Below are 26,891 nucleotides of genomic sequence, written 5' to 3' on the forward strand. Positions count from 1 at the left end.
AAAAAAGTTTTTTGTTTGTTTATTGACTTAGAATATGAGTATGATTGGCATACTTGAAATGTAACAAAATGTTCGTGTTTACCATTTTGGTAGTTTACATTCCCAATATTTAAGTACAAAAATGCCATATTTCGATGAAGAATGTATTATGACACTAGAGCACATTGTGTTGAAAGCAAACAAAATATCCACTGATGACGAGCATGGAATATTTTTAACATCTCTTTTGCTTAAAGCACATACATCATACATTATGTATGACCCTTGCATTCAACATTATATCCAGTAATCTAATATACTCAATCTTCAGTATACCAGTTGTCATAATACAGTTTATCCTTTACCTTCAACACCTTGTGCACAATATTTGGGTGCAGCAACAATTTAAAAACCAAATAGTTAAGATAAAAATAATATAATGTGCATAACAAATAAAAATTAAAATAAAATCTCACCTTGGTTGACATCTGTATGTTGACTTGTGTTCATGAGTGGTGTTTACCCACTTTCTGTAAGGAAAAACCTGATGTACTGTAACCAAGACAGCTATTGATTCTATTTACAAATCAATTGCTATAAGTCTTATTCATAATTTTAAAGAAGAAAAACTTCACCCATAAATAATATGAAATTAAGCAAAAACATATGGCTATGACAGGAAGTTAAAATATTGTACCTTGAATCATTATTGATATTATATTGGCAGAATGAGATTTTGATACTGCACTTTAGAAGCTGAGTTGACAGTGATGCAGCCTAGATGAAATGTCTTTCTGAAGCCACTAGAGGGTGACATTGCTCTATTATATCAAAGATGAGTGGCCTTTTACAAAGAGTTCCTTAGATGTATCAGTTTGTAGAAATTTAAAAGATAGTGTAAAATCAAACACACACCTTTATAAATGGACATTGTTGTGTTTGCAATCAATCATTGTGTATCAAGTCAGAAATATCCAAATGTACACAAACAGAATATTATCATTGTATAATCAATACTCTTGACAGAGAACTGCAAGTACATACAACACAACCAAATGTACTTATTGTCTCCACCATAAAAACCACAACAATCACATTGAACACAACAGCAGTTCACTGACTGTGGTGCCACACAAAATATTCACAACTCAGTTCATCAGAAGAATCATTTTCAGACTGGCTCAAAATGTCAGAAATATCTAGAAAACCAAAGATGAATACCACAAAAATAACAGATCTCTGTCGACTGAAAGCAAGGACACAATTTAAGATTTTTCTTTTTTATATTCCATCAGACACAGGAAAGCTATATCCATGTAGAAAGGCAATGTACAGACATTCTGATAAAAACACACGCCAGTCAGGAGGATTGCAGGTCAAATCAGTACAATGTAGAAGCCTGTGAACACAAAATAGTTTTTTGTCCTGGCTTTTAGTGACGCATTACAGATACATAGTTTTGTTTGAAATGCAAAACCACTCTGCACGTTACAGACCTAGCTACCCACAGAAAGAAATGATAAGAAACGTGAATCCCCAACTCTGTGGTGAAGATATCCTTTCCCCTTGAGTCAATTGCACTTCAATTATTCACCTGCAATGCATTTTAAAGCCCTTTTCTATTATTTTCCACTCAGTTCATTTTCTCTCAGCTGTACTAGTGTGAAAATGGTAAACAGTTCCTCAAGGACAGAGGGAAAGCTTTCATCTCTGGACCTCACCTTAGACAACCCTTTACTCATACACACAGCTTTGCCAATGGATGAACCGATACGAACACATTCCTCAAGACCACCACATAGGATAGCTGTGCTTGACATGTCAGAAGAGAAACACATTAAGGATCTCTAAGGAAAGAAACTCCACAGAAATAACTACATGGATGCTTCTTCCTTGTCCTTGTCCTATGTTAAATCATTCAATTCCCTGCTTATCAACCATCCAAACTTCTTGTCCTTTACGTAGACTCCCTGGGAATTCTCCTGTGGAAGACCACTGACTGCCTCTGCTGGAACTGCTGCTTCCTCCTTTTTTTCTGGTCCCAGCGGCACAGCAGTATCATCTTAAAGGTTGTGCGGAAAGTCTTGTTGCACAGGGCGTAGCACATTGGGTTGACTGTGCTGTTGACATAGCACAGCCAGTACCCCACTGCCCACAGGGTCTCCGGGATGCAAACATTACAGAAGGCATTGATCAACACCATGATGTTGTAAGGGGTCCATGTGATGATGAACGCAAAGAGGATGGCACTGAGAGTTTGAGCTGCCTTCTTCTCCTTCACTAAGGACATACGCTTCCTCTTAGTGATCTGAGTCCGAGCTCGGGCTGCAAAACGCTTTGCCAGAGCTGCCTCTTTGAAGGACATTGGGACAGAGGGGGATTTAGTGGTGGTGCTGGTGGTAGTACTGTTAGTGGCAGTGGTAGCAGCTGTTGGGGGATCATCTGAAGAGCCCTGGTCAGAGGCACCCTGGATGGCAGGCATTGATTGAATCTTGCGTGAACAGAAGCGTTGGTGGTAGCTGTTTTCTGAACTGTTTGCTCCATCGGGAGTAGTGGTGGCAGTGGTATTGGTGGTGAGTGTTGAGAGGCTGTCTCGGTTATACTCCGCTCCCCTAAGAGGATCCTCCTCTGAGGCTGCATCCAGATCCTCACATGAGGTGAGCTGGGAGTTGACAGCAGCCTTTATTCCAGGCAGGCTGAGAACAATAGAGAAAATAGCATGACTCTGGGAAATCATTTCTCGACCCCCGCAGTCCTCATCTTCAGAGGATCCAGAGTGGTCCAATGAGACCGCAGCATCATTGTTGTTCCAGCTGTCGCTGCTGCTCTGATCTGGATCACCGTCACCTTGCCGGGTACTACCAGGTCTCCAAGAACGAACTCCAGGCCAGCAGTGGAAGCGTCCAACAAGCTCCCGACACGTGCTCTTTCTCTGGGACAGCCTGGTCAGCTCGTAGCTGCTGCAACTTCTAGAACTTCCCGTCTGATGGACGAAACGGGCTCTCTCGCCTCCACCATTCCCACTTCTTCCTCCTGTCCCACCACGACCCCCCGAACCCTGCAGCCCAACCAACTCTTTTGAACGGTTCTGGGTCTCTTTGTAAATGCGCCAGTAGAGGACACTCATTATGGTGACAGGCAAGTAGAAAGCCGCCATGGCTGTGCAGAAGGTTATAATGGGTTGTGAGAGGAACTGGATGTAGCATTGATCTGCAGGTACTGTCCTTTTACCTTCAAAATACTGCCACAGCAGGATAGCTGGGGCCCACAGGACAAGAGAAACAAACCAGGCCAGGCCTATCATGATCCCAGCTCGCTTTGTGGTCCGTTTGGCCCGGTAGGTCAAAGGCCTGGTGATGGAAAAGTAGCGGTCGAAGCTGATGACCAGTAGGTTCATAACTGATGCATTGCTGGCCACGTAGTCTATAGCCAGCCACAGGTCACAAGCCCAGTTGCCCATGGCCCAGTAACCCATCACAAGATAAGCTGTGTAGAGATTCATGGAGATGACCCCTATGATGAGGTCAGCCACAGCCAAGCTCAGCAGGAAGTAGTTATTGACTGTCTTTAGCTGGCGATTAACCTTGAAGGATACCACGACCAGAATGTTGCCGATGATGGTGACCAGTGACAGCATGCCTGTCAGCAAGACAATGAGAACAACCTGCCACACAGGGTGGCCACCCAAAGGATCGGGAGGGTCAGTTTTGTTCCACTTTTGTGATTCTAAGGTGAAGTTTAAGAGTTTGCTGGTGGAAGAGGAATTATCATCCAGGGTATTCACGTGGAAAGCCAAAATAGGGACTCCTCCGGTTCCTCCTTGGTAGAGAGCATTGGATTGTGGGACGCCTCCGGCTGCTGGGGTTGAGGCGTTGGCAGTCAGGAAGAGACCAGGGTCTGTAAAGTTTGAGCTCATTGTTGTGTCCTGGCATATTCTAAAGAGAGCGAGAAAGAGAAAGACAGAAGAGGGAGAGAGGAAGACACAGAGAGGGGGAGGGAAGAGGGACTTTGGCACACAAGGAGAAGTAGAAAGGGAGGAAAGGATAGAGTGACAAGGAGAATGAAATGGAGAAAGGACATATGAGTAGCTGTAATTTCTCTTCATATCCAGTAGGTGAGGCTACAAACCTATTCTACCAAGCTGAGTGTCTAACAAGGCAAAGATATTTGGGTCTTATTTGTCTATTCTGTTTAAAAATCACTCATACCTTCATTTGTGGACCATCTGTAATCACACAGTAAATGCATTGCAAGCCACATATTTAATTACAACTTGACATCTGAATCAACAAGGCTAGACACTTTAAGTGAGACAGAATGACTGCAGTCAACACCTGTTCCTTATGACACCCAGCAAATTGCAGAGACATTTCACTCACACTAGGATAAGTGTTGGGATTGCACCTTGCATAACATTAGGCTGCGGACAGGGGTAGTTTTCTCCTGTCAGATCAGGTGTGGAGGTGGCATACTGGCGATCTTTATTCAAAATTTAGCTCTGGTGTCTGGTGGCAGCTCTAGTGCCAGTCTGTCTGTCAGTGTGTCAGTCAAACACACAGAGTGACATTTTATAGTTTTATCGCTCAAACTCTCTTGATTGATTTTTCTAAAATATGAACCTGACAGAAAACAGCAGGTATCTGTCTATACCAAGTCAAAACTGACAGTCTTGCTGGCGCCAGTTAGGCTATACTATTATGTAGACATCATAAGTATGGGCTTTCAGACAGCATAAAGAATGGAGGACAAAGAGGGGATGAATTGAGGAAGCACTATGGGGAGGGATTCTGGCATTTCTTCCAATCTGAATACCAAAGTTTCTGGTGTCAGTTTTATGATGCAAATTCCTGGTGCTGGCTAATTTGTCATCAGATTTAATCTAGTGTTCCAGGAGCTCTCAAAGAAAAATAAGGTTTAAAGACAGATTTTTGGGAAGGGAAAGTTACACAGAGACTAAATCTAATGGTGAAAACAGAGAAAACGGTACTGCAAAGCTAAAAGCAGATTGACCCCGAAGAGTATGAAGTGCTGTTTGTCGTTTGATTGGGTGTCACTTCACAATGGAAATGCAAACAATAAACAGAAGATCCCGTTGTTTTTGTCAAAGCAGTTCTTGGTAATTGGATAATAAGATGAGGAACTGCCATTTTGTAAAGCAGCATGACCTATCAAATTCAAGTTTGTTTTTGCAATCATCAGTAATTACTGTGGTTTTTTGCATTTAGATGTGTGCATGTTCCAAAGAAAGAGATGCTTGACAGCAAATATAGTAAAGTCAAGAGCACAGCAAGGTTTCTGCCCCCTAAAAAATGCACTGTAAGTGAAAGTTCTGTAAATGTCTCTACAGTTACATCCCCCTCCCTGTCTGCCTTAGAAACTCAAGCACAAAGACGATTGCTTTGACTCTCACAAACACCCTATATAAAATATATTATAAGGCAAATGATATACTGATACAGGCAATGTAATGTACAAAACATTCCCCAGTCTAAAGTACAGCCCTCAAGATTGTTATTTAATGTTACAAAATGCAAATGCTAGTTTTTGTTAGTGTTTGTGTCTGTTCAGAACATGGTGGTTTGTGTTGGTAATTGTACATTTTTGTGCTTGTTTATAGTTTTAGCCATTAGTGAAGTGGTTGTTGCATTTCTTGAGACCAGCAGTATTTCACATATTTTTGAGTGCTTGTTTGTTGCATCCACTATCTTTAAGGGGCTGATGTTGCTCAGAGTTTCTTGGCACAATATTTTATTCTTTTTTTATTTTATTTTATTTTCACCACAACCATCTGGTGACCACCAGAAAATCTATTATGAACCCCTTATGGGCCGCAACCCACAGATTTTGAATGTAATCTAAATTAAGCTAATTTCATTCACATACCACAAAAAATGGATTTGTTAGGGTGCACTACTTCCTTATGATCTGTTTAGGATCAATAATGAATAATGATGTACTTTCTAAAAATATGTATATGTTAGGGACTGTTAAATGGAGCTGCAATAGCCAATTAATCGATTTGTTGTCAATTATAAAATTAATTGCCCACTATTTTGATAAGTGATTAATCAAGAAAAAATGCCCAAATTCTCTGGTTTCATCCTCTCAAATAAAATATTTTCTGCTTTCTTTACACCTCTATGACAGTAAACTGAATCATTTGAGGACGTCACCCTGGGCTTTGGGAAACATTAGTCAACATTTTCTGACATTTTATGGACCAAACAACGACTCCATTAATCAGGAAAAAGGTTGCCAGATTAATCGATAATGAAAGTAATTGTAAGCTGTATGACAAATATTGCTGCTTTTCATGATTTGACAAGTGCAGCAGTCAATATTCTTATTTGGATTCATTCTAAATCAACTGTGTGTCGTTGAACAAAAGCGGGAACACTCTCCTATGCTTTCTTTTTATTGTGAAAGCCACAAACGTGGTGTTCTTCCGCTGACATTTATGACAACGGTTCATTTTAAACCTGTCACTCCCATGAGCCAGACTGTGTGAAGGGAGCAAACAATGACCTGTTACCACGGGGGACGAGTAAGAACATCTAACCTCCCCTGTAGCGCATCCGAACACACACACAATTACACAGATATACTGACAAATACATGTGGTGGCAATCACAAATAACCATGGCCATAGTAGTCCCACATAAAACCCCAATTGCACACACTTTTTCATCCCACAGGCAAAGGTATTTGAAGCTGAGTGCCGCACCTGCGCTTTGACAGAATCTCAGACTTCCCACAGAGCTGTTAAAGAACCTCAGTAGCCAACAGCGACTGACAGCCGTTTGTAACACTGAGCGCACACTGCCACTACTATTATCAGGAGGCTCCCTGCTATCCCCAGTGCAGACACACATCACTGCATCCATGCACGTACAGGGACAGTATGCTCCCCGTTTTGAGCCATTGCCTGTTTAGGGAGGCTGTGACATATTTGGGGGCTCAACCAGGATGTAACACACACATACAGTATGCTGTTTATGTTGCATGAGCATGCACACTCACATACATCTTTTACATCAAATCTGCATAGAAACATATAGTACATGTATGCACACAAATACATGACAATGACATAGAATTGTATGGAAGTACAGTGTGTGAAAAACAAAACCAGATGTAGAGGAATATGAAAGACAACTTAAACAACTCCAATTAAGTATATATAAAGAACAACAACATTTAGGACATACAGCAAACTTAAAAGCCTCTTTAGAAAATAAAGTCTACTTTTAACTTTTTACAAAGCAAACTCTACTGTGAGACAACAGTGTGCTGCAAATGAGTGTCAGACATCTTTTAATTGGCTTATAAGGGCAAAATGTGCCTGTGTGAAGATAAGTGCTTTAAGTAGGTACAGCAGGGAAATCAGTCTTTAATCTGCTACCTTGACTTGCTGTAAACACAGAGGGCGGGAAAATGAAATAAAAAAAAAACAAACAATGAATTTTTAAAAAGGAAAATAAAGACAAACAACAGCAGTGCTTAGTGTGCCGTGTGGGGAATAGATGCATAGGAAGCTTACAGAACAAGGGAGGAATGACTGGGTCCTATGGGAAACAGACAAATATCGGACTCCTCTCCTCTTTGAATGTCAGAGGACAGTGTAGACACAGGTTAGAATTAGAATTAGAATTAGAATCACAGTTTTTATGTAAGGTCAACTGGGGAGGACTACAACAGGGGATGGCTACAACAATCCTCCAATCAGAAGCATGCTAACGTGAAGATACTCGTACTGCATGTTATACTCTCCCCAACAGGAAGACAGAGTACACATTAAACATCTGCTGCTGCTTTCACTAAAAAAACCTTATTTTGGTAGTATGAAAGTAATTTTTCTTTTTCTATGAATTAATCAAAACTTACTTAGTCTGAGTCTTTGTTTTGTTGACTTCTAAGAAACATGTTTAGCATCAGTCAAGGTCAACGTGTCAAGATATTGCAATAAGTTGCAACCGTCCCCACAGCACAGTGGGGGAAGTGATTGCGAGGAACATAAAAGGATAGTTGACCCAAATTGAAATGAGTATTGTCTTTTTTTTAATATACACAAAACATTGTGAGGTAAATAAAGTTGTATTTAGGATACAAAGAACACTGTGGAGTGAGACAAATATAAGCTTTAAAAACAGATGCTTTTTTGTACAATACATACAGTGCATGCTTGTGCCAGTTGCCCTGTCTCACGCTGAAATATTGAGAGATTGAATTGCATCTGTAACATCTGCACACTAACCCAAGGTAGGCCTGGTGGTATATACAAAATAAAATAATAGTATAATATTACTATAAAATAATGCATATTTTCACAATACTATGCTTATTGAGATTTTTAATAGGTTGCAACCGTCCCCTGATTGTGCTGCAACTGTCCACAGGGTTGGGGTCAGTTGCAACATCTGATTTCTTCCTTTCAAATAAATATTGTGAATGATATGTTATATGTAATCATCTTTAAATCGGATGAAATTAGCAGACAGACATACATTAAGATTTGGTTGATCTACACCAAACTGTCTCTGATTAAGTGAGAGAAATGCAAAAAGTGTTGCGACCATCCCCAGTCTCCCCTACAGCATTTATTACACTGATTGGAGAAAATGATGCTGTCAAATTTACAATGCATGTGTCTATATATGCATACTGTTTATTTGTGTTTATTTTCACGCACCACATTGACTTACACCACAGCAAAAATATTTACACATAGAACATTTAAGCCTTGCTCTTGCCTCAGATTGATAACTATCAAAAATTTACATCTGCAGTCCCCGTGGAACAGAAATTGGCTGCACAACAGAGGAACAGTGCTTTTCATATGGTTTGTTTTCTCCTAAAATTGAACTGATCAAGCCTGTAAGCGGTAGATGACAACATCCTTTTCCAACATGGGTGGGCTAGCTAGATGTTTGACAACTAGCTGCCATTACAGTGAAGCCATTATAGTGTCTGTCTCTCCCTCCAAGCCCACGTTTGGCTCTATATCTTAAGTCTGACTCCCAGGCACGTAGGTGGGGTGATTTCAGGTACACAGGGAGATCGATACTCGTTTGCTGTGTTGCAACGCAACGTGTTCCCTGACATTTTGAGGCATTTGTCCCAGCAGGGTGGGACAGTGCAATCCAAGTTGGCTCCAAGGATCCATCTAAATGATTGGCTGACTAATACACAGCCATTTCAAGCTTCTATTTTCAGCAACTAATCTAGAAGAGCAGTGATACGGGCACTTGATGTCCAGCAAGCATGAGTCATGTTGCCAAGTACTTTTTAATAAAGGTTAAAGCAGCTATAATTTGAATCTTGGTCATTTTGGCCTCCCCTTGAGTGTCAAAACATCCATTAAAAGGATGCCGGTACAAATAGTATTTTTCCTGTTAGTTACAAAAGTACAGTCAAGGAGGTTTAATAAACTGTTTGTTTCAGTGGTGGGTGGCATTACATAGTAAAAAATATGTAATTAATTAATTACAGTTACTCATCAAAATGTTAGGGTTACATATAGATATAATATACAATATATTATTTTCAGTAAAAAGCTTATGTAGAATATAAGATTCATTCTGTGGCTTTGCATCTTTTTCTCATGCAGGAATGCCTTCTTTTGCAACACCATCAGCAGCAGGGAGCTGTCTTTACATCCAAACAGGTTCCATTCATTGGGAAGTATGCGCTCAAATTCTGAGCGTTGCTTTTTATTGGTTCTCTTGTTTAAATTTGTACTGCCTCTCACCTACCAATTAAAGCAATGGGGACTGTTCTAGGCAACCTGAGTCTGCCATGCCTGTAATCAGCCGACCACATCAAAGTAGGTGGCCATGATATTTAACCAGAACACCTTTCAGTGCTAGAAATTCAACAATATCTTCTTTATGAAATCAGAAAACATTATAATATGTTACTGTGCAGTGTAAAGGTTGTTTGTTTGAAATGCTTAATGTTAAAATTGAGACACATCTACAGATGAGTTAATATAACTGCAATCATTGACATAAAATAGAATCAAAGTTTATACTGCCTGGTTTCAATTTATGTTTTCAGCTTTATTGCCCAGTTTAAAACACAGTTAGAAAAGTAATCCAACAATAATCAAATGTAATAAGTTGTAACAGTTAGTAATAACTTATTACAGTTTCAACAGGATAGCTAAAAATGTGTAACCTACTACATTTTAAAAGTAGGCATTTTAAAGGAAAATAAAGAATATTGTTAACTTTTTTTGTGCTTTTGGGCTGGAGCCAAGTGCAAAGATACATCTGGATGTAGACGGGTTATAGCAGGTTACTATAACAAGGCACTGTTGCAAAAACAACTCAGGAATAAGCAGTTTGAAGACAAAAAAGCTCCCAAATGAGGCAGAACTCGATTAAACCATAAACTCAAAACAAAACAAAACAAAACAAAAACACTCTATATAGGCTACTGGACAGGCTGTGAACATCTAATCAACAATTGGAGAGCAAGATTGGACTGACAAAATGAAAGTTGTCAGAAAATGGCAATTCCAAGAAAGCAACTACAGACTGAATGCACATATATTTAGTCGAAACAGCAGATGCAAGCAATTGCTTTGTGATTGCCAGCATTGGCTGGGCAGTGCTGTATTGTCAAACAGTATGCACATGGCTGCCTTGTGGCAAGAAAAGGGGCAGCAACTGCAGGAAAGAGACGGGATTTCAAACAATGATCAATGACTGTGTATTAAAAGCAACCAGACCTTTGATTTAATCTCATTAAGATGTGTTATTTAGAAAACAATCTACTGTGCTGGATCATCTCAGTGCAGCCTCTGCTATCCCTCAAAGCTGCATGATGCAGTGCTGCACGACAAATGATCTCTCAACGATGTACCATGCCTCATCTAGGTCATTCTGAATGATAAAATGTGGCAAGGGTGCTTGTTTCAGGGTGAAATGTGACCTGGGAAATAGTGCCACAGCACTGACTGCTCTTTGGAATTATTGATTTCAGTCTATTGAGTGAAGCAACCTTGCTGATAAGCAGAACCTGGAGTGGACCAACTCTGACCCAGAAGTTTTATCTTACATTTGCAAATACTACACCAACCAACACATGACGTAAGCTACAACTGCAGTGGCATTGGCTAATAATAGACTTAAAGGTGCAGTAAGTGATTCCAGAGAAAGCCAGTTGTTTGTTTAGTCTCATTCCCAGGACATCAAATACCAGTTCAGAGCCACCAATCCAAAGCATCAGAATTTGACAGGGTTGTTTTGATACTGATACCAGTACGAAAAATGCCTCTGATAATGCCTAAAATGCTGGTATCAGTATCAGCAAATACGCCAGTCTATGCACCAATCCAGCATTTATTAACCCGTACTGTAAATGGAACCCTGCTACTTCCCAGCAGTGTCCCATATGCCAAGTCTTGTTCTATGGTGTTCATTCACTGTATGTATTTGTTCATGTATTACAAAGGGTTTAAACTGAAATAAGTCATACAACAATTACAGCAATAATATCACGTCCACAGGTTAATACTATATAGCTGTAACACAACAAATAAATAAATAATGTACTGGTATTGGATTGGTAATCAGCAGTGGCTGATATGCAAAGTTCAGGTATCAGGAATCAGTATCAGGAAGGAACATCTCTAGTATTTGACAACCTGGCAATGAGACTCAAGCAACTATTTCACCAACCTGTGACTGGCCAAGGTCTCCCATCATGGGCTAGATTTTTTAAAGCCTAAAAACAGAGCCCAGAGAAGGTAGAAATCTCATTTTCCCCCAGACTTCTTGAATTACAATATGCTGAAAGGTTATTATGGAATTTTGCCCAGTGAGACCCAGTATAAGCTGCCGATACCAGCTTTGAGGAAGGTACAATCATCTCTAGAATAAAACAAACACTGCATGGCCTGCCATGTGAAACGATCTATAAATGGAATCTAATCAATTTCATATTGACCATACTAAAATTCACAAAAGGAAGTGATGATACAACAGCTCATAACCCTGGAAGCATAAAAGTAATATCTTTACACAGTATGACACTGATTAGAGACCAAATGTCCCTTAATCCAGACACAAACAAACAGTGACTACCAGACCAATGTAATGATAGTAATAATCATGACACTCATACCTGTTAATTACATCGACCAAAATCAGGATTCCTGGAAGACAGACGAGGAGCGACTGCAGTCTGCTGCTCTTTCCCCACCACATCTGATAAAACAACAGAGCCACTCGGACAGTGTGATTTGCAGACTCATAAATGTCTTCAAACATCCAGTTTTTCCCACGACCATATGGGGGAAGTGTTTGCTCTGAACCAGTAGCCTGTGCAAATATACAACGAAGCACTATACTGCATCATGACAGTGTATGGTGAAAAGTGATAAGGCAAAAAACCTTAATTTAATAAAGGCAGTGGTAATAGACACTAATAAACCTACAGTGTTTGACTGATAATGTTTCTTCTCTGTTTTGTTATATAATTTGCCTATATATGTAACATCTAAAAGATGCATATAATAAATATAATATAAATCTAATTTTCAATGATCCTTTTCATTTTTTCTAACAATTTCAGGAGGATGTAGTATGTATGCAATGAATTTGTGCTGGCCTTGTCCTTCAGAAAAGAAAAAAGGACTTTGTAGCTGCACAGGATGAACTAAATCTATCACAAGCTGGTGACGATGGGGTGGCTGCCAGAAGATGGTGGCAAGGGTTGTGAAACAGCACAAGGCCATCTGTCAGGTACTCACTGCTGACAAGAACAAGCATTTAGTGCCTACTTGGCAGGAGACAGACTTGCCGGAGTCCATGAGCGATGCTCTAAGTCCACTCTTAAACTTCACAGATTTGCAGCTAGGCCAATCTTAAGTGACTGTGTTGTTATTATGTGAAGCCTTTACAGCGCCTCCTCTGAACAAAGGCTGTGAAACCTGCAGGTGATGACACAACTCGCAAAGGATGTCCGCCACCGTGGTCTGTCTCAGTGAGAAATATGACAAAGCAAAGATGACTTTTCTGGACAAGTCATTCCTGGTGGAGCCAAAGGTAACACGACCAATGCCATCAAAATGAGGGCGGTGTCTACAAGTGGGGGGGTGCCTATGATCCATAAACTTCAAAGCGGCGAGAGGAGAAGCTGTGGAGGAGGAGGCAGTGCCAGCTGCTACAGTTTTACCTGCCAAGAGGTACAGATAGTTACAGGCTATTCAGCTTACTTTACTCCTTTAAGTGCTTTCAATTTCTGCCACCAGCTCAACCTCTGACAGGATCTCAGTGAAGAAAAAAACACTGTGACCCGTCAGAGCGAGGCTCTAAACACAGCTACTGTACCCTGTAAGCAACTCTACCGAGGAAACTGTTGTTTTAACTTATATATTTGTAGTGAAGAATCCTTAAGAGTTTCATGATTTTATTTTTCACACCATTCTTGCACTAAATTTAAATTGCATTCACATCCAGGAGGAGTTACTGCTAATGTAAACTGAACATGGCTGTTGCTTCACATTAAAAACACTCAATTGGCAAAATATGTTGTGGCTTTTATTGTGAAACAGTCAGAGAAAACACAATGTGGTTGTCTCTGAGGTTAGTGCTGACCGTAATTGTGCAGCACACATGGTCATTTTAACCATTTTTTGCTAAAGGATCACTTCTAAATATTGCAGAGAATAACAGAAAAAGTAGGAGCAATCGCAGATAGATGAGTTGCACTTCCAGCTACTCAGAGGTAACCAAGTCCTTACTACTTTGTGCTTGTGGGTGGAAAACTACTCTGCTGTGTGCATGACGTCAGTCTGCAGTTGCTCATAGCCTGATGGAAAAAGATTTATTATTTGCCAACATCTTTATTAAAACAATGGGAGTTTGTTTGGCTGCACTGTAAACAGACAGACCAGTTTAGTTGTTTTTTCCATTGTGTTTCTGATACAGCTGTGGGAGTGTTTGCTGCCCCAAGAATTCTGGGAAGTATTAAACCACATTTGTTGTTACCGAGTTACCGACTTGTATGATTGACGTCAAATTAACCAAGACTGAAATATTAAGAATTATCACTTACTAATGTGATTTTCTTCATTTGTTGACCCAATCTATTTTTAAATGACCATTGCCCCTTTCCACTTTCCTTTCGTGTTGTTTTGTTTTGTTTTGTTGGTGTTATTTTTTGGTTTAGACTATTTTATAAATGTAAATTCACGTTAAAACTAAGGTAAAATCCATAGACTTATTTATCACCTGGAACAAAATTACCTTTTATTTAAGACACAGAATCACATAAAAGTAAATTAATGTCACGAATGAATTTATATTAAGTGTCACCATCACAACTTCAAAATCTTACTGATGGAAAGAAAACACATCAATGGACAACTTTGTCTGTTTCTGTTTCTCCTTTTTTTTGTGCGACAGACTATCTTGTCAACAAAAAAAATAAACCCCGACTTCTTTTGAATTAAGCCCGTGAAACATCACCCTGTCTCCTTGATTACATGCATCATATGTCCAATAATACTCAAAATTGATGGAACAAAACATGTTTATCTTAACATATTTGCTTGTTCCCCAACACAAACATGGCATTTAGACTGGGTAACATCCCCATCTGCTAACATCGTGCTTGAATTTCAAACATGTTGATCCCTGCAGCTGTCTAGTTCAAATTTGGGTTTGGGTGTAAATACAGCCCATGCTGCAATAATATTAAGTATTTCTGATATTTACCAAATGTTTCAGACACTTTGCACTTACTACTCACCTTTTCCCAGGAGCTAGCAATCCGATAAGGACACATTCAACTTTACATATGTACATCTCTGTAATTTATGGGAGGCATCTGAAAGACCATTTTCTTCACTGTAAGTCCAGCTGACTAGAAATGTCCCTCTCCATGAAGCCAACCATTCATCCCTTATCATAAACAGTACATGAGAGCTTCTCTCCAAACAGCAAACATTAGAGGATGTGCTGAGGAGATAAGGTAAATTAAAAAGCCAGAGAAATAATGGTGAGTTCATTGCACTGGGTGACACGAAACCCTCCATGGTGGAAAATACTTAGGGTGATTGTGCCAAGGAAGCAAATGAGGACATCCTTATATACTAAGTCACTGAATAGTTGTCTCCTCTGGCTAGCTGTGTGGGTTTTATTTTGCATAAGGATTTTGTGAGGAATTGTAGAGTATTAAATTACTGATAAATGTTTCTCTACATATCAATAACAATTGAGGTTATGTTGTATTTAGTTTTTTTTCATTATTTTTACTGTTGTCCTGTGAAGAGATGGAGTCATGCTGTAAATCACACTAAAAACACCCACTGTGACTGATAGAACCAGACTGATTGGGACATAAAGCATACACTTTGCATGGAGAAACATAAAATGAACATATCTATCCCTCAGTTGGCCACTGTTACCTTGTGTCACTCCTAATTTGCATAAAACTGAAAACAAATTCCTCCTGTCAGCAATGAGCCATCACACTGGTCTCTCACATCTTGTTTCCCAGCACTCGGAAATGAATAGCAACTAATCACTTTGTTTGTTATTGCTGATAATATGAGCACATGGTAAGACTCATTTCAGAGCTTTATTGTTTCAGCATTTCAGAGACAGTCACAGTTGTCTAATGCTAGTTGGTCTCAAATGGCTTAAATGTCACTATGGTTAAAGTGAGATTAATACATCCAACTTGTGATTATAAAATAATGATTTTAGCTGTAGTGCAACAGCTTGGAAATACTATTGTCACTATCTTAGTTAAGTTTGGTAGCGTGTTAAATTAATAAAGTTCGTTAATTTGCACTAAACACAAATTAAACGGCAACAGGTAGTTCTGACTGAGCAATGTAGTTGATTAGAACATTTTTAAATCAGCATGACAGCACACCGTGCTTATCACTGGAAATATTATTCTGCCCAGAGAGGGGGATGTTTTTGAAATGTTTTAATTTATGAAAATAAATCTTTAACACAGAAGGCCTACACAGACTATGGCTTCCTGTTAGGATATATCTTGCAACTGTTCAAGTAACATTTCTAATGATTTATGGGGCTTTAGATCTCTGCAAACCTCCCCCTGTTAATTAAGGTGCATGCCTCCTTTGTGTCAAGTCAGACAGCAAATGGTTTTGTGACCGCAGTGAACGTGCTGTTTTTGTGAGGCTAAACGGCAACTAATATGGATTGAAGCAGAAAATTTCATTACACGAAACTATGTTGCAAATTTTGGAAATCTATCTTTTTTCGATACATTTTTACTTTACAATCCTTAGTTACGAGTTATGAGAAATGTTTGGATCACTTCAGAAAATCAGCATCATCCATCAGCTGTGCTGGTGAGTACGTAACAGGTGCTACCAGGTTAAAAATACTGGAAATTGTTTGCGGACATCGTAGCTAAATCTATCCATGGATTTTTTTTGAATAATAATAATTTAGCAACCACAGCAGCACAGTCAGTTCATTACAGTGTCCCAGCAATGCAACTAGCAAAGAAGTGATCCCATGACTTCTTAAAAGTTCTCAAATTCATCCTTGGCTCCAGCAACATTAACATTTGTTCATATGATACTATTTATAATATAGAGTCCATCCATTTCAAGTATGGAGGGGATAAACTTTTCCAAAAACCGTGGATCACTCAAGCAGCCGTGACAACGCCCACATTTGTCACCGCGTACTCATATTTTGATACATTTTGCAATTGTGTTTGGTCCTCATCAGGCATAGATTTTGTGATTTAGGCACCATAAACCAGATTTTTGTTTGTATGCGTGTTTTTCATTCATTTTGAGAAATCCCAGAGATCCCATGAGATATTGCCTCTGCCTCTATGTCCTTACTAAGACTTGTTCTTATTACTTGCTGGAATAGTAAACTAGGCTTCATCACATACGTGTTCTATTGACATGACTGATTGTTTCCAGTTATTAGTCTGGCCTCATGTGTTGAAAAATGGAGATAACATTAGCAAAAATTAGTTTTTTTTATTTTTTTATTTTGACAGTTAATTGCTCCACAATATAAATACATTCTGGTTATATTGTTGCAGGTGGAACTCAAATGTCGACCTGATGATGCCGGTAAATGAGAAGTCAGGGTTCACCTAATGTACTACAATTTATCCCAAGGGGAACATGAATATCTGTACTAACTTTGATGGCAATTCGTCCAATAGTCGTTGAGATATTTCAGTCTGAATCAGAGTGGTTGACTGAGATCCCAACAGAAAAACACTGCTAGTGTAGTGTAAAAAAAAACAACATGTGAGTAGATCAAGTTTTAGTTGAACAAAGCTCTGTTGTGACCGGTTATTTATTCATCAATTTGTTATGTATGTTCACACTTTAATTTCCAAGCCAGCCCAGGGAAAGAGAGATCTATTTACATAAATGTTGCGTAAGACATAATAATTTAATTAATCTAACACTACATTTTCACACTTGTGGATTTTGTCGTCAAGATACATGTGTGTTGGCATTTACCTACTGAAAAGGAGAGAAGAAATCAGCCAGCACATAGCCACACAATTCAAAAGCTCTGTGACTGCTTTAGGCATGTATGTACATGAGTAGAATTATCAATACTTTCATCAAGGATGGATCTTGCTCTTCAGGTGGGAACTGTAAATGTGACCAGTTTAAACTCTTGTGCCTGGAGAGTCAGAAAAACAAGACTTGTGTCTGTACAATGGAAGAGGTCCAGTAAGTCCCTTAATACCAGGAAGCAGCTCAGCATAATTATTCTGCCTAACCTTGTTTATTCTCCTTTATGACCGTGGGCAGCCAGGAGATCTGCTTTTATTGAGGTGTCTTTTTTGCTGCAATCCAGATTACTGCAGCAGAGTGTCTGAGTCCTGCTTACACTGGCACCAGCAGCCATAAACAGACGGCAGTTTGACGGTAGCTTAGTCTGATAAAATAACAATGCGAGGAAGTGAAATTATAATCAGCGTGAGAGGTTATGCAGGGTGCCAGGGATGGCTGTGCATGGGATCCAGCCGAGAGCAGATACTTGGAAAGATCTCTGTTGTATCAAGAGCAGGTAGAGGGACAGTACAACTATTTACAAGGTGCAAAATGTACGCTATGTATGAAAGGTTTGTCTCTGTCTTTTTTTTTTTTTTTTTTTATCACAACAGTTAGTTTTTGTCCCTCTGATGATTTACATTCACTGGAACATTTAGTTAAATACAGGAAGTAGTTTAACATTCTTACAGTGCAGCAAAGGCTCAGACAGGAGGTTGAGGTGGATGGATGGTTGTACAAAGTTCTTGACTTTGACACAGAACACCAGGGTTCATGTCCTATCTCAAGCTTCAGGTCAGTTTTTCAAATCCCACACACCAAATCCCAGTCAAGCACCTTTTAGGGTCCTTTTACACCTACATTGTTTGGTCTAGACTTTCAAACTTTCCAGTTTGATCCAAGCCAAAATTGCAGGTGTTAAACACCCAAACCTTGGTCCAACTGAACATGGTTTGGTTAATTTCTAGTGTGAAAACATTTGTCTTTAAATTCAGTTTTGGACAGGTTACATGGAGTTTTGGCAGGCTATTGACTAGGAAAAGATAAAGCATTGCAACCAAACCAAATGCACCACCGTAGCAAAGATAGGAGGAGGAGACCAAATGTTTAATTGACATTTGATCTGACGAGAGTCAACTGGAAAAAACTTGCAAAATTTCTGACACTTTTCAATCATTTTCCAAGAGAATGAAAGAGAGACGAATTGCATTGCACTAATAGGGAGACACAGTTCACATAGCTGATAACAACAGGACATATCATATATGTCATGAATAGTTCTTTAGTGCACTTGCATAATTGCAACATAAAACCAAACCTAAGCAGATTAAACATATACAGTGTAACAAAAACATTAATCATATCATTCATATCACTCTAGATCGACATTTGTTATATTTTTGCGCTGGCAGGTATCACTCTGTGAACACAAACATGGTTGTGGAGAAGCGCTGACAGATGTAATTAAAAGCAGCCCTTGACATTTTGAATTTTCTTTTAATGCTTTGAAATTTTGTATGAAATCTGTCTCTGCAAATCCATTCCACATCACGGTCCCACCACTTCTGACTTCACAAAAGGCCATAATTAAAAACTGGGCTCTCTTTCTCCTTATCCTTGTTATCATCATCTCACAAATCTGCTGGCTGCCACTTCACATCAGCTCATAAATGAAACCGTACAGCTGACAGCACGTGACATCTTTCTTATTGTTTTGGGGATGCAGGTCAGTTCAGGACTGTGACCGCCTCACACTGGAATCTGATACTGGCCACATTTTAATAAATAACATGAATAAATAACGTGGTCCATCTCGAGCAAAGAAGCAATAGTGCGATGTTGTAACAGAGCCACAAATTACGCAGAGGGAGGAGGTTAGTGTGGTTGGATGAAACATCAGATTTTGATAGGAGACTGCTGTTTGTTTTTCATTTTCTCCCAAAATTCAACATTGATTTTCTTCTAACCATGACCGCAATAATTCCCCTAACCTTTACAGTGTAGTTATTTCAACTCAAACTATGATCTTACTTGGTTCTGCCAAGTCATTTTTGTGCCTAAACCAGACCAAACCTTAATCAAGCTGCGTCAGAACAGTAAAAACGCTCCAACAGTAATTTGTAACTGTCTAAATCCTTCCAGGATAAAAGAAAAAAAAAATCAAAAATTCTTACATGTGTTGTTCTGGAGGACAATTACAATCCATCATGTACATATGATGGACATTTTACCTTTTAAGTTGGAGGACTTGTTGCTTTAAATAGTAGCAGAAGACTTTTTCTCTCTTTTAGATTAAAAAACCCTCATATGGACAGCCTTAAATCTCTAGCCATACAGCTCAATGTCCGGTATGAACTTAATTCTTGTTGGTATGGGCTTCATGTATTGTGTTATAGTAGCCAGGTGTAAGGAGGAAATTGTACACATGGAAAGAGAAGCAGGATGTTGTTATGCTTCAGGCCAGTGCTAGAGGCTCATGGGATTTCACACACATCCTCACCTCTGCGGTGGGTCTTGGTGCTTTTTGACAGCCTCAGTAACAAGCTGCTGGAACTCTTTAGACATGGCTCTCTCAGACACTTAGACATGCCTGTGTAGTATGTGTGTATGTGTAGGCAAGAGACGGGAAGAGGAGAGGCAGGATAGAAGACACTGGAGGAATGGCTCAGGAATATGTCAAAGCAAAAGGCTGCAACAGCCACTTGAGGAGGCTGCGCGAAGAAGGCGCGCTGAAAGTCTTTCTTTCATTCTCACAGTAAATCTAAACCTGGATGAGGTCCAATGCATACCTCGTCTGTGTTTTAAAACAAAAGCTAAGTTACTGCCATTGAAATTAGGCTGAGTTTTGTGGCGGCTGTCAGCGTGGAACATGGGGAGAAAAAAAAAAAACCATAAGCTTGTGCATTAAATTCACCATAGTGACAGCTCATTCCTAACAATTCCCGCAATCCAAACTATGAAATACCTCGCTCTGAGAAACAACGTTGTTACGTGTGAGGCTAATTCCAGGCCTGACCCTTTGCCTTGCTCCTCATGCCTGCACTTTAGTACAACCCTACACAGATGCTATACACATGTAAGTAATAGGCTATTGCGATCAATCCTTAAAAGGAAGTGCAACCATCTGTCTATTGAACAGGCACTCGAAAGAGACGGAGAGGGAGAAAAAACACACACTCACTCCTGTGTAAACACGCGTCGGCATGAGGAGAGGGGTCTTTAAATGCTGCAGCCTGCAGAGATGTCGGAGTGTGCAGGGGGTTTAGGAGAGTGAGGGGGGGAGGTGAGAGGATACTGTAGGGGGGATAAGAATGTGCGAGAAGACATAAGAAGTCACACCTCCTGTTCAGAGAGTGTAAGTTATCCAGCAGTGGGATATTATGTGTTTATCTGAGAGAGGAGGAACAAAACAAATATCTCATCACAGGACAGGGAGCTGTCAGGTGATGGAGACCATGTCGACCACTGTAATGTGGGCCTCCCCACCAGTGGCTCTCAGTTAAAATACATATTTTCCTCTTGCCTGTAGTGCTAGTTCCAACTTGAAGCAGCTCACAACAAAGTCTGAGGATTATCTTGAGTAACCAGATCATGATTTCTGGAAAGAGACTTTGCTGTTTGCCTGAAGCCAAGTGCCATCTAGTTTTATTATATTTGAGAGAAAGCAGATATCTCTGCGGCCGATATCTCCAAAACTCTGCAACTCACAGCAAAACTATTTGGATGGATGAATAACTACAGGACAAGGAAAAATGTTTAGTTTGGAGTGGACTGTCCCTTTAATTTAAGTATACTTAGAAATCTTTTTAAACTTATGCTGGACTTAAAAAAATAACCTTTTTCTTCTGTTAGTATATTTGAATGTACTTTTCAGATAACAATTAATACACTTTTATAAGAAATATATAGTATTCAATCACAATGTATAGATAAGAAATTGTGAATATAATGTATCTGAATGTGATGGCTAAAATAGACTTAAAATATGATTAAACTTCAAATTGAAACAAAATTAGAATAAAGGACATTTTAAAAAGTAAAGCATTAGTACAAAAAGATGTACTTAAATACATTGTACATTGTATATTTCTTAATTGTATCTTTTTTAATATCTTTAATTTGTAGGAACAAGCATGTGTACTTCTCTTTGCAGATCTGCTTACATAAAGCTGCAAACACACACATACAAACTTGACTCTGACACACACTCTGTTTCTCTCTCACGAACACACTCGCAGTCATGCAAACACACACACACACACAAACACACACACACACACCATCCAGTTGCCAAAGCTCAAACACTTGAGAGGGCAGTGAGTCAACAAGGTGATTATAAGAAAGTCTTGAAAATGATCCAAGAACTGTATCGCCACAAAGAGAGGAGGCGCTGACAGAACTGGTTATAATACAGTCCAAACACTTCTCCTGGCGGATGCAGACAGGCTTACATAGACAGCTAACAAAGTGCTAACTGTATTACAAACATGAACACTTGCAGCAGGGACATGGACACGGACACACACACTTATGCACACACAATCTCACGTTGTTGGCTGCCCCTCTGTCTCATTCATTGCCGCCCCAGCCGCCCCACCCCTTCCCGCTCTCTCTGTGTGCTTTTCCCCAACAACACGCACACGCACACACACACGTACACACACACGCACACACACACGCACACACACACACACACACACACACACACACACACACACACACACACACAGCAACTTGGCAGAGGGTGTATCCTATTTCATCCAATAATATCAACCCAGGTGACGTGACTGTACCTGGCACTGAAGCCTAAAATAGCTTTTAAATTTAATTCCCAAAATTCTCTGGGGAAGTCATGGTGGTCTCATCTGTCTTTCTCCGTATCAAAAGCCCAATCTCTGTTAACCAGCAACAGATGAACCAGACCCCACACATGTCGATTTGGAGAGACACGTCTGATTAAAAAAAAGAAAAATCACCTGCTCTAACACAAACGCACAAATGCAAGTGTCACTGGGTTGGCTTCTACATATGTCTTTTTTTTTTACACATGCATGCATACATATGAATATGTTGATAAATATTTTCGCATCCCCACTTGCTGATAGTTTGACCACTTGAGCGTTTTCAGAGGGGGGAAAAATACAAACATTCTTTACTCATGTAGGAGTTCAGACACTTCTGTACAAAGAAGACTTACTGCTCTGAAATGTACTGAAAGTATAAAAGTAAAAAGTAGCCCTGTTTCTGTGCAAATCTAATTGAACCTCACCTTTTCTCTGTGGTTGAGTCTCCTCTCTTCTTCTTCTTAATCAATCTTGTTACATCTTATTTGTGTTGCTCCATGTTTTTCGTCCGTTACATGATTTATTTGTCTTGTTATGTCTTTTTCATCTTGTTGCATCTGTCGTGCCTGATTTGCAAATGCTTTAACACTAAGGTAATGGACCTGTTTTGAAAAGTAGTAGAAATGACAGATATCTGTGTTAAAATGTAGGGAGTAAAAGTAAAAAGTTGTCACAAAAATAAATATTCAAGTTAAGTACAGATATCTGAAAACTCTATTTAACTAACTCTCAGGTCATGCGATACAGTCTGAGGTGTCCTAACAGTGCACAGCATCACAGTATTGTAGGTTTCACTGGAGTTGTTGTGTGCTTGCATAGCTGGATTGAATTTACCTGAACTGATTGCATCTCACTTTCTTTTTGATCAATTTTTAATGCCCCTGCCAACACAGCGTCTCATACGAACTATTTGTCCCACTGGATTACTTTATTTGTGTTTACCTCTCCTGTATTATTAACTGCTGCTTCTCTGACCGTTCAGTATAACCGCGTTCTATTTTATTCATTGAGTTCATAACAAAATTGGATTGGGTAGTGATTAAATGGAATGATGGCACACTTCATACAGAAGTAATGAAGCTGAAGTTGATTACTCAGAGGTTTTGGGGGTTGCTGATGACAGTGATGACGTAGGGGAGATGAACACAGATAATCATTTTAAATGTGAATATGGAATGAAACACCTATTTCAGGCATGATGTGATCCCATAAAGTCAATCCAGAAATGTGAGAGGAGATGAACAGATGCAAATTCACTCTAGGTGGTAGAAACTGAGTTATAGATGTATCCATGCAAATTTAAAATGTTTCAATTTCAGTAAAAGATTTGCACTTTAAAGGCATATTATGCAGGATTTTCCTAAGAAAAAAAAACCTGGGCAGGTTGATGTGACACAGAAAGGAAAAACAAAACGGGGAAGGTTTGGAGAGGTCTTGATCCACATTAGGGATGCACCCAAATTCAAATATATTATTTAGGAAAGTAAAGCAAGCAAAGCAAATAATGCACCAGAAACACATATTCATTCTATCCAAAGTTGTTCTTTAGATGACTGTATTCAGTCCACTCCATGATTACCTTGGCATAGTTAAAAAGGTTGTATCTACCTTAATCAATTTCTGATTTAATGCACCAAAATGATTCCCCTCAGCTGAAGGATATTTTTAAATACTTGTATATCTTTACTGTAGTTTCTATTTGCAATGTAAAACAGAACTTTCAGTCAGTATTCCCCATTTAAAGGGGAGGTCATGGTGGCTTCAGACAGTTAATAAAATTTAGTTCAGTAAAAAAAAAAAAGAAAGATAGTGATAGGTGAAAAGTGCACTATGAGGATGTGGAAATATATTCAGAATAAATTACATGACAATATTAAATCATTTTGATGCCTTGTAGGCACAGCAATTGCATTGCAAATGAATATTAGTTTAGAAAATAAAACATTAGCCCAATTAAACATGACCTCCAGTATAAACCATGCCTACTTCCATCTTTTACTTATACAGATACAGAGATAGATCATTTTGTTGGTTGAACAGATGATACAAATAATGATGTTTCTGTGCACATCTGCTCCACATACTGAGAATAGAGGCACCTAAGAACCTAATTCTGAAACATGTTGAATGGGTGCCAGTGGTCGAGTGCCACAAAATAATTTATCGCCTACAATTATATTTTATATTGGGTGCTTGCAGGCTAATGAACCTTGAATGCTAATGGCGACAGACAAATGATGGAGAAGCCACAATGACAATTGGCTTTGGCCGCTGAGACTTGCTGTTATTGGTCTGTCTGTAAACATCCAACACAGGAGAGAGACATGAGAAGGAGTCCATTCACAGCTGAGGACTTTACATGGGTGGGATTACAATGGAGCTGATCTAAGAGGAAGAAGCCAAAGATAGTAACTGACATATTGTAAAATTAATCTGAATAGCGGAAAAGCGTAATCCCTTTGACAAGAGCATCTTGTCTTGTACCATCCTTAGAACTAACTACAAAGTACATGAGACACGTTCTGAAATTAGCATAACGAGGCAAACCACTGAGCTAATACACAAACGGACTAATATCTTGCATAATAAAACTGCCAGCATTTATGGGGGGGCCCTGCATCTAGTGACTGATGATCTGTGGCATGTAATAGTTCTCATCCGGCACACTGACAGGAACATTATGAGGATGGAGAGTGATGAGCTCTTCATAAGCCTCTGATACTGTATGGAGCCATGCTGAGTGGAAAAAGACTCTCTTTGACTCCTATTGCACTTACAACACAGCTAATATGAGTGGGAGCACTAACTGCAAGAGACAACACAGACCAGAACAGGCTCCCAGAATATTATGTGGGTGGTTCAGCCATAAAAATCATTCTCAGGCTATAAAGGAATCATACAACCAAATTACATCTCGGCTGTAATGACTCTATGAATATTCACCTGCTCGCGATTCTCTTCCCCAGGTGTCATCAGTTTCAGTTTTACCACACCATCTCTCATCAGGGCTTAGAGGACACAGCATGTAGGGGAGACCGGGGGCAATTGTAACATTTTTCACATTCAACTCGCAGACTACTTGAAACACACCAGTCATTTTTTTTTTTCTAATAAAAACAAGAATATAATATTAAATTTAATACAAGTAGGCAGTATTAAAAATGCCCTCTTGGTGGGGCCAGAAAAACGTGAATAAGTGAAATAAAAAGTCACATAAAAATAAAAGCACAACTCAAAGTAATCTCATTGTTGCTGTTGTATCTAATCATTTAATTTCAGATTTCTTTTAATATGGTTCAAATTCTTTTAGCTGTCAGGTATTGTATGTATTCAAAGCAAAAGTATATTTCTGTTTTTGCAGAAGACTAGGCGACTATTCTAATGGCAACTACATTTTAATTATTTAAATAGAGTTAAAAGTAATTTAACATTTCCATTTAGTAAAAAATATGTTCATTGTCTAGCTGAAAAGTATGTCAACACAAACAAGTTGATTACATTGGGTCCTGTGGCTCTGATTTTGCAGCCACAATAAAATCTCTAGACTCTAGACAACAGAAGGAAAATACTGTACATCCAAAAAATAACTTTAGCTTTTTGTTTTTGTGAAAAACCTCTGCTGTGGTGAAATGATCCTGGTCCTGTTCCACAAGCAGGGAGGGAATCCCACTGAGCATGTGCAGAATACGTGTCACTCTTGCTAGTTTCTGATCGAAGAAATTAAGTGTGGTAAAATTGCCCCCTTTTACAATTGCCCCCCGTCTCCCCTCCAGTACAAAGAGTAACACCACCACAGCACGTAATAGGATAATTCTTATGCCTATAGTACCAGTAATCCTCTTGCTATTTGTCAGAAATTAGCTACAACTTGAGGACTTTCATTTGTCATAATCACATTACACCTGTGAATCCAGGCGGTTGCTTCATGCCAGAGCGCTCACTTCGTAAATCACAGTGTTTATTGATACTTCACTGCTGGACTCTCATCATAATGTGCTAAAATCTGCACAACATCAGTAACTGTGTTGATTTTGTACGAAAAAGCAGCACAGAACAGCAAGGGTTTTATATTTCCATCAAATTAGTCTATTATTCCTGCTAAAAGAATCTCATTTTCCTTCCTGTTCCAGCACTCGTAGGGTGTCTTCTGCCAGAAAATAATAATCTATCCCTCCTTTCCTCCTGCAATCTCAAGAATGAAGTTTTCTGGGTTTTCTACCTCTCTCTTAATCAAGTGGACCATTTTTCTCACCCCGCAGGCTCTTGTGTGTCTCACTTTTCAGATGTCAACACCAAGCGAGGAGGCTCGGAGGCCCTTAAACTTATTTAAACAGTGCTGAGAGTGAGTATATTACTCAATGCGGAGGTTAGTGGATGAAGATAAACACCATAACCGTTCAAGTGTCGCAGTCATTCCTGAGGACTATGATCCAGAAGTTGCAGCCATTTTGTAACCTCAAAACTCTAATGTATAATCACACAGTCAATCAGAAAAAAAAGCCCTGCAGGAATACATTTCCCCTTTTTATCTCATTCCC

The 26,891-nt window shown here is 39.3% G+C and overlaps 1 protein-coding gene across 2 annotated transcripts in view; it reads right to left on the bottom strand.

Moving 5' to 3' along the window:
* chrm3a (cholinergic receptor, muscarinic 3a) overlaps positions 1-26,891 on the bottom strand; it is a 102,614-nt gene continuing 75,723 nt past the window's right edge. Inside the window, exons 1-2 of one of the 2 annotated variants that reach the window (XM_084736134.1) lie at positions 12,109-12,198; positions 1-3,914 (exon numbers count right to left, since the gene is read on the bottom strand). In XM_084736134.1, coding sequence (XP_084592260.1) covers positions 1,937-3,914; positions 12,109-12,191 — 2,061 coding nt within the window. In that variant the 5' untranslated portion in view covers positions 12,192-12,198 and the 3' untranslated portion in view covers positions 1-1,936. Of the gene's footprint in view, positions 3,915-12,108; positions 12,199-26,891 lie in introns of those variants that run through there. The other variant, XM_084736135.1, reaches the window with a different exon arrangement.

Source organism: Lutjanus erythropterus, chromosome 14 (genome assembly GCF_056507025.1).
Source record: "Lutjanus erythropterus isolate fLutEry1 chromosome 14, fLutEry1.hap2, whole genome shotgun sequence".
Lineage (NCBI taxonomy): Eukaryota > Metazoa > Chordata > Actinopteri > Lutjaniformes > Lutjanidae > Lutjanus > Lutjanus erythropterus.